Source organism: Trachymyrmex septentrionalis, unplaced genomic scaffold (assembly GCF_001594115.1).
Source record: "Trachymyrmex septentrionalis isolate Tsep2-gDNA-1 unplaced genomic scaffold, Tsep1.0 scaffold131, whole genome shotgun sequence".
Classification (NCBI taxonomy): domain Eukaryota; kingdom Metazoa; phylum Arthropoda; class Insecta; order Hymenoptera; family Formicidae; genus Trachymyrmex; species Trachymyrmex septentrionalis.
Window position 1 is genome coordinate 2,365,200 of NW_017304450.1, and position 7,782 is coordinate 2,372,981.

Here is a 7,782-nt window from a genome sequence, read left to right on the forward strand (position 1 = left end):
CTATTTATATATCTATTATATCATATTTTATGTCTATTACTGTGTTAACATGTAGTCTTCTTCATAAAGCTTTGCAATAAACTAAATTAAATTAAATTAAATTAAATTAAATTATTTCATGCTATATGATGGTGTTCGACACAGGATTGAGCAGGCTATCGATGAAGCGTATTTACACCGGTAATAAGACTCTAATAAACTGCTTAACGTTTTACCGGTGATTATAATTTGCGTATAGTCCACACAGCATTTATCATCCAGACTTACGAAAGCCTGGAGGACTGGTCAAACGGAAATATAATTTATCTAATCCATTTTCTAAGACACTGACGCCGATTAACCGTAATTAACTCAATTCCCTTTCTGTTTTATAGACAACAATGTGATCCAGCAAGAGAATTATCAATCACAATCAATTAATCGGAATCGCGTAATCATCTCCTACAAGATATCTTAACATTATAATCTCTGTTTTATAACATCATTATATGAAGTAAACATTTTACGATTGCTCGCATAACATAACTCGCATCGGATTGAAATAAACGATATTAAACAACAAAGTTCGTTTCGGATGCGATATCGCGAAACGACTTGGGGAATCTTTTACGCAAGAAGGAGTTTTATTGAAGATAATGGTTCTCAGTTAGTTACCTCAAAGCGGGTCCATTAGTTGGCACGCTCCAGGGAAATACCGAGTCAATTCATTACGAAAGTCGAGACTATGCTAAATTAGACATTTTGCGCGTAAATGATTCTCCTAGGTTTAAAGCTGTCATCCAAAGTAGGTAAGATCTGGTAGGATCGTAGTAAACTCTTATTTGTGACAATAGCTTGTTTGTGATAAACATTGTCCGTTAGAAGAAGCGTGAACATCAAGTGCTTGTTCGCTATGGCGTTTCACCAATCTCATGCGATTCGTCGTGTACCAATTACGCGCGTTATTATATTTACAGGATAGGGATTATCGTTAAGAGGTCCGGTTAAACTCATTCGAGGGAAAGCATGGCTGACGACGTTACGTCGATGTTATCCATTCTCTTCTCTAGATTTTTTTTTATCATCTGTATTTTTGTAACAGAAGAAGGAACGAAGTGCAATCCGATGCGCGAACGTTGAGTCGCGAATTCTCGACCGCGATTCAAGGAAGAAAACCACGTCGTCAATCAAGCCGATACCCTCAAGATTCAAATGCGCTCGAGTGTCGTATATTGCTCCGTTGATAAGAGACTAATCCTTGTTTTGTTTGATCGGTGGATTGTTACTTGTTGTGGGACCTTGCTCGGCGATCGTGCTCTAGCAGAGGTATACTTGGAACCGGGCACCGTGCAAAATCACAACCGCACTGTCCTAGACTGGCTCGGGGGGCGGATCGTTCCCCTTGACACTCTCTCTAGATTGAATCATTACCTCCGTTTGTTCCTTAGTTAAGTCGTGATCCTTGGTAATTTCGAAGTCTTGCTCGGCTAGGAAACTTCGACGAATCGCACCGTTCGCCACTGAGGACAGATCGTTTCTCTGATGCTGCGTGTCCCGCCAAGGTGTCGTTAGGATCTTCAACCTCTGCATTGAAATTTGATGCGTATATCACGTTATTTTTTTCAGAAAGTCAAATATTACAAATATAATTTAAAGATTTTAATAAAATTAATTTATCAATCAAGTCGTAATTAAGTATCTTTTCAATAAAATTATCTACTAAACTCAAATGTATAAATATGTCCTTATAATTATATTCGTAAATTATATTCGTATCAAAGAAAGTAAAGTAACTTTTTTTGTCGAATAATATTTTTTTTAATAATAAATATATACAATTTTAATTTTATATATTAAAAAAATTTTTTGTTTAGATAAATTTAAATAGAATAATCATATTATAAAATTTAAATAAAATACTTACTTGAACAAAAGATCCGGATGTGATGCTAATTTTGTAGATGGCCATACCAGGGATCATGATGATAGAAGAGCATGCGATCAACCAGCCTAATATATTTGCCCAAACTGGATAAGTGTAGTCCTCGTATGATAATGGTTCGTAGCCCATTAGACCGTAGACGATAATAAACTATAAACAAATAAAAAACAAATATACATGTAATGAATACGATGAGACTTTTATTAGCACGATGTTAAATTAATTCAGTGTTTGTTCATCACGCAAGAAAATCCAAATTTGATTTTTCAAATTTAATTTTGACTGAGAAAATATTTTATTGTTAAAATAGAAACAATATTTAACAAATAAGTTTTAAAAATAAAGATAAGAAATATGATTGTTATGTACAGTAACTCTTTCCCATAAAAATTAAAAAATTAAATATAATAAAATAAAAGTGAAACAAAATTAGAAAATAGTCGAAAACAATTGTTCCAAATAAATTTATTATAATTATTATAAATATTATTATTGCCTTCGTTACATAAAAGAACTTACACTTTTAATTTTTATTGTTAAAAGTGTAAGTTCTTTTTTGATACTGATATTTAATGATACTGATATTTAATGAGCAATCTTATATTATTTTCGGATACGGCTATATTGTGACATACCATAAGGAAAAGTGGTGCTATAAATTTCCAGCATACTCGCCAGTAGATACCAGGTCTGAATCCGATCATGTCTTTAATATCAGCGCAAAATCGGTCCGTTCCATAGATCCAACTGACCGCGATTGTTTCTGCCAGAACGGCGAACAGCATCGAGTACCCAGCCGCATATCGATCCAACAAATGGAAAAAGTAAAACCCACCCTATATTAAAAAGCAATAATCTTCTGTTTATAATGCGAGGCACACGAATTAAGAATTAAATTGTTTTGTATAAATCTGACACGATTTATAACAATACAAAAGTATAAAATGATCTTAATAATTCAAGACTTCAGGAAATATCAAAAAATCACCTAAGAGAAATCCTAAAAATTAATACTTATTAAAAGTTCTTTTAAGATATACACTTTTTACACTTGTTTTTATGATATCTGAAAGTTTCTATTGGATTAGAAATAAATTGGATTAGTATTTAACGTATTCATAATTTTAGCAATTAGAATATCTACCTGTGAGCAAGAAGCGAGCCCAACCAGAAAATATAAAGTGAATAAGCACGCCACAAAGACCTCACGATTATTGCCGATTATTGGAAACTCGTCGCTGAGTGCCGTTATAATTGCTTCTGAACCTCCGAACTATAAAATCACATTAATTTCGATCTTAATTATTCGTGAGCGAGAAGATCCATCGCTTAATTAAAAGATATTTTCAACATATTATATTTAATATCAAATGATAGTTTTATAAAAAAAAAAAATATCAATAAAAAATATGATTATTGTTGAAGTAATTCATATACGAAAGAGAGAGATAAAAACGCACCGAGCTGTCTAAACCGAGTGTGAGCAGCATCATGAAAAAAATGAGGGCCCAGAATGTCGAGCCGGGCATCGTAGCGATGGCCGCCGGATAGACAATAAAAACCAGACCGGGTCCTTCCGTGGCGACATCCTGGATAGACTTGCCGCTGGCATGTGCCATATAACCGAGCACCGAGAATATGACAAATCCGGCGACGAAAGATGTTGCACTGTTGATCAAACTTGTCAGCAGGGCGTCTCTGCGGAGAATACGAGTGTCAGACGGGATCGTATGGGGGTGTGCGCAAAAAAAATCCGGCTTTCTTACTTGTAAACGTTGTTGTGATACTTGTTGTAGCTCGCGTAGGCCAATAACACACCGAATCCTGGTCCTAGAGAAAAGAATACTTGCGTCGCCGCGTCCACCCACACCTAGAAAAAAGCGGGAAGAATATCTTCATAAAAGCGATAAAACATAATCCTACGCTTTCGTAATAAAAAATATAATAGATAAGTTTTGTAAAAAACTGAAATTACAAACTGTTTTACTCTTTTATATCTTCAATTTATTTCTGTTATAAAGTGTACTTCTAAAATTTTGTAAAAAATAAGTAATATAAATTATTTACACACAATAAGAGAAGAAAGAAAACCTTTAATGGTCAAACTGGATTGTATTTAATGCTACCAGTAGATTTTAAGAATCCACATACGTATATATACACGTAGAAGCTTTAGTTTCTCATTATTTGTCTATAAGCTATTGTGTCTATAAGCTATTAATAATTTTCATAAATTATTTTCATTATAGCAAGTATATTAATCATATATTTACTATAACGAGCGATACATGTACATATAAAAAAAAGCATTTTGTGTACAAGTATACAACTGCATAAAAAAAAAAATCTAATTCCCCGAAGAAGAGAGAGCAAAAGAAAAAGGGGAGCACCAGCCAATACATCAGCCTGATTCTTCTCGTATATCCACGGATTAGCGGTGATCAACAAATCCACTTTCTCACTGGTATAAAACCCACTTTAGCAGCAACGATGGTAAGCGGCTAAAGTCGCCGTTGCCCGTGGAATGCATTCCGCGCGCGAAGCACGAGGGTCGGCGTGCGTTCTAACGTTCTAGCGTGTGCCCTACCAGGCTCTAATGTTCATTATGACAGCTACACAGAGTTTCCATTTTCACCGTCGTCAGTTAACCCTGCACGTTCCTCTTACTCCATTTTTCCCCCATACCTCGGCCGCCTCGGCCACCATACCCTATCTCTCCCCCGCTCGTTTCCACTCTCGAACTCGCTCGCGATCCTATAAATGCATTAGCTTCCAAAGTTTTCTCCTTTTGTCACTGCCGCGGAAATACGTCGCGGTTCATGATAATCCAGGTCAACGGCAATAAAACAATAATCACGAGCACGACCGATACTTTCCTTTTATATAGTTTTATTAAAAAATTAATTCCATATTGTGAACGAACAATTTTTCAATGCTTCGTAAAAAAGTAATATTTTCTTTATTACAACATATACTTAAATGATTAATAAATTTTGTATAATTTATTTTCTATCCTTAACACGAGATTTAGTTGTATAATAAAATGGAATTATAAATTACTTTTAATCATTATTAAGTAGCAACTACATATTAATTTTATTGATTGATTGTGACTATTAACTTTATTTAAGTTATTTGTGTTTATTATTAATTTTTTTTTAATTTTGACAAAATATATTTGTATTATATGAACAGAAATTAAAAAAAAATAAGTTATGTGTTCTTGTCTTGCACTAAAACTTTCTTAATCAATTTCACCAAATTTTAATTATATACTATTTTATTTTAAGTGTAACTAGTGTATACTAGTTAAGCTACAAAGAACAAACTATAATAAATTGGATAAATTTGTTTCTTAAAAATCATGCTACATATTTCAAATATTGCGTAATCATGCGATATCAAAACGTACATACCTCTGCCTTTGTGATAACGTTGAAATTTGGACTGAGATAATAACGGATTCCCTCCATACTGCCCGGCAAAGTAACACCTCTTATTAGTAAAATTAGCAGAACTGCATAAGGGAAAAGAGCGGTAAACCAGACTACCTATAACACAAAAGAATCGCTCGGTCTATAATTGTATCCTCATAATCGGAAATACATATATCTTAGATAGCACTTGATAGAGTTCTGAGTTTTACGGTGCTTTATTATAGATCTTCGTGAAAATATGCCTCGTCGAGACTCACTTGCCCTTTAGGATCTCGAATCTCTGATGAGGCATTCAGCTTACCTTGCCGGAAGTAGAGATGCCCTTCCACAGAGAAAAGTAGCAGACTAGATAGACCACGAGCAAGCATAGCGCGATGTCCCACTTAATGGCACCGAGATCGTGCAAACCCTCGCTTTGGTGTAGCTCCAGAATAGCGCGACTTAAGGAAAAAAAGTAATTTATGGAAATATTGAATAAATGAATTGCTTAAAAAAGAAAAGGTTTATATTTAATATTAATAATACGTTAACGTTTAATAATTGCAACATAAAACAAAAATCCAAAGTATATAAAAATATATATTTAACTATTTAAAAAAATCCTTTTTATAATATATTATAATCGTTTTTATTACATTATAATTTTATTAAAATAAATTTAAATTAAGAAGATAATGAAATAGTTCAAATATTTAAGATAAACGTCTAATTCTTTAAATATTATTCAAATGTAAGAATTATCAACTATTTTAAATAATGCATATTTGAACAGTCTTTGCGTTATATAAATTAATTTTTTGCTAAGAATTCGAAAAATTTTCTAAAAACTCTAATCGTTTTGCTAATCGTTTACCAAACATTAAGTATTAATATGAAACGTCAAAGACGAATTTTGTTTTCATATACGTGTCACTCACTTGAAGTATTCATGCGCAGCACTCGTATAATTATCCATTGTACTCTGAACAGCAGCATCCGATCCTAAATCGACCAGCAGCCGAGTGGTATTTCCAAAATTCTGATTAATCTCGCTGTTCATATCCGCGAGTGCGTACGAGATATTCGCGTCGAACTCTCGGCACAGTGGTGTGTTCCAATCATTGTCACAGGAGGTCCACGGCAGCATCGTGGTGAACGAGGCGAAGAAATAGCGAAGCGACCAGGCGATGATGACGTTATAGTAAAAATCAACGTAAAACGCGATTAGGACCACCGCGTATCCGATACCTGATCAAGAACAACATGTTTTCAGACATACATGTTTTCAGACCGAGCAATCCGTCACAGTGATAAAAGCTATTTTCTTGAAAAAAAAAAAAAATTTAGTTTCTATTTTTATATTTCCAATGTGGTCTAATAATTAATGTAAAGATTTTTAATGGTTCTACTAAAACAATTTAAATTTAAATAAGAAACTTATTGTATTAATCCATGAGATTATTGCTAATCTTGTTTCTACTTAAAAAGTAATAATGAATATCATAATTCAATATATAACAAAGGACATTTACATTTTTATTGTCCAAAAATTTTATTATCCAAAGATTCTTTTTAAACTATTTGTTGCCTCCTTACTATCGTACGTGGATCTCAGTGTGATGTGATCTCTGTATATATAATCTGTGAAATATAAGATTACTAAACAAATTAGATAATTGCGTAGACGCGAAAGAAATCGAGACCAGCCCAGCAGAAACATTAGAAACACACCCGTCCTTCCTATAAAGATATTATTTCTTACACATATATACATTATATATAAATGATATCGTGACCTTCTCTACTGTGGTAAAATCGCGTATACTATTATACAATACGTATGTACATATATGTTAGATGCGTTTACAACGCAGAAATACGACGATGGAGGATCTCGATCGATCATACGGCGATCAACGGTTAGACAGACAGACGGGGCGAAATTGTGGCTGTGGAAATGAAGCTGGAAATCGGCGGAAATGGAGGCTCTTTACGCGGAGAAGTACCGGTCGCGTTTCTCGCATCCTACGATTCTGTCGGATTTATACGTGTAGCATAAAGTACCCAACCGCGGCTATATATTACGAGAGAAATCTGTGAGACAAGGAATATATATACATACATATATACACATACACAATATATTACATACATATATATATATATATATTTATAATCTTATATATATATGTATATTCTGTATGTATATATGAGATCATAAACATATCGCTCCTTTATTTCAAAAAAATTAAGTTTTCCAAAAAAGGGAAAAACTATTGATAGAAAATGATTGATTAATCAAATAATATCGACCAAAAGAATATATTAACATGATCAAATGTCATTTTTGTTATTGTCATTTCACAGTCATTTCTTAAAAAAATCAATCATTTCGAGTTGTGACGATTTTGACGAATCTTTTTGAAAAACTATCCTTTTTTTTTT

At 33.3% G+C, this 7,782-nt stretch overlaps 1 protein-coding gene across 2 annotated transcripts in view; it reads right to left on the reverse strand.

Moving 5' to 3' along the window:
* Positions 1-1,049: 1,049 nt before the first annotated feature.
* LOC108757039 (sodium-dependent dopamine transporter) overlaps positions 1,050-7,782 on the reverse strand; it is a 25,861-nt gene continuing 19,128 nt past the window's right edge. For both annotated transcript variants that reach the window (XM_018501309.1, XM_018501308.1), the window contains exons 4-12: positions 6,276-6,585; positions 5,660-5,798; positions 5,338-5,472; positions 3,688-3,791; positions 3,382-3,619; positions 3,066-3,194; positions 2,557-2,757; positions 1,904-2,071; positions 1,050-1,563 (exon numbers count right to left, since the gene is read on the reverse strand). In XM_018501309.1, the coding sequence (XP_018356811.1) occupies positions 1,351-1,563; positions 1,904-2,071; positions 2,557-2,757; positions 3,066-3,194; positions 3,382-3,619; positions 3,688-3,791; positions 5,338-5,472; positions 5,660-5,798; positions 6,276-6,585 (1,637 nt within the window). In that variant the 3' untranslated portion in view covers positions 1,050-1,350. The remainder of the gene's footprint in view (positions 1,564-1,903; positions 2,072-2,556; positions 2,758-3,065; positions 3,195-3,381; positions 3,620-3,687; positions 3,792-5,337; positions 5,473-5,659; positions 5,799-6,275; positions 6,586-7,782) is intronic.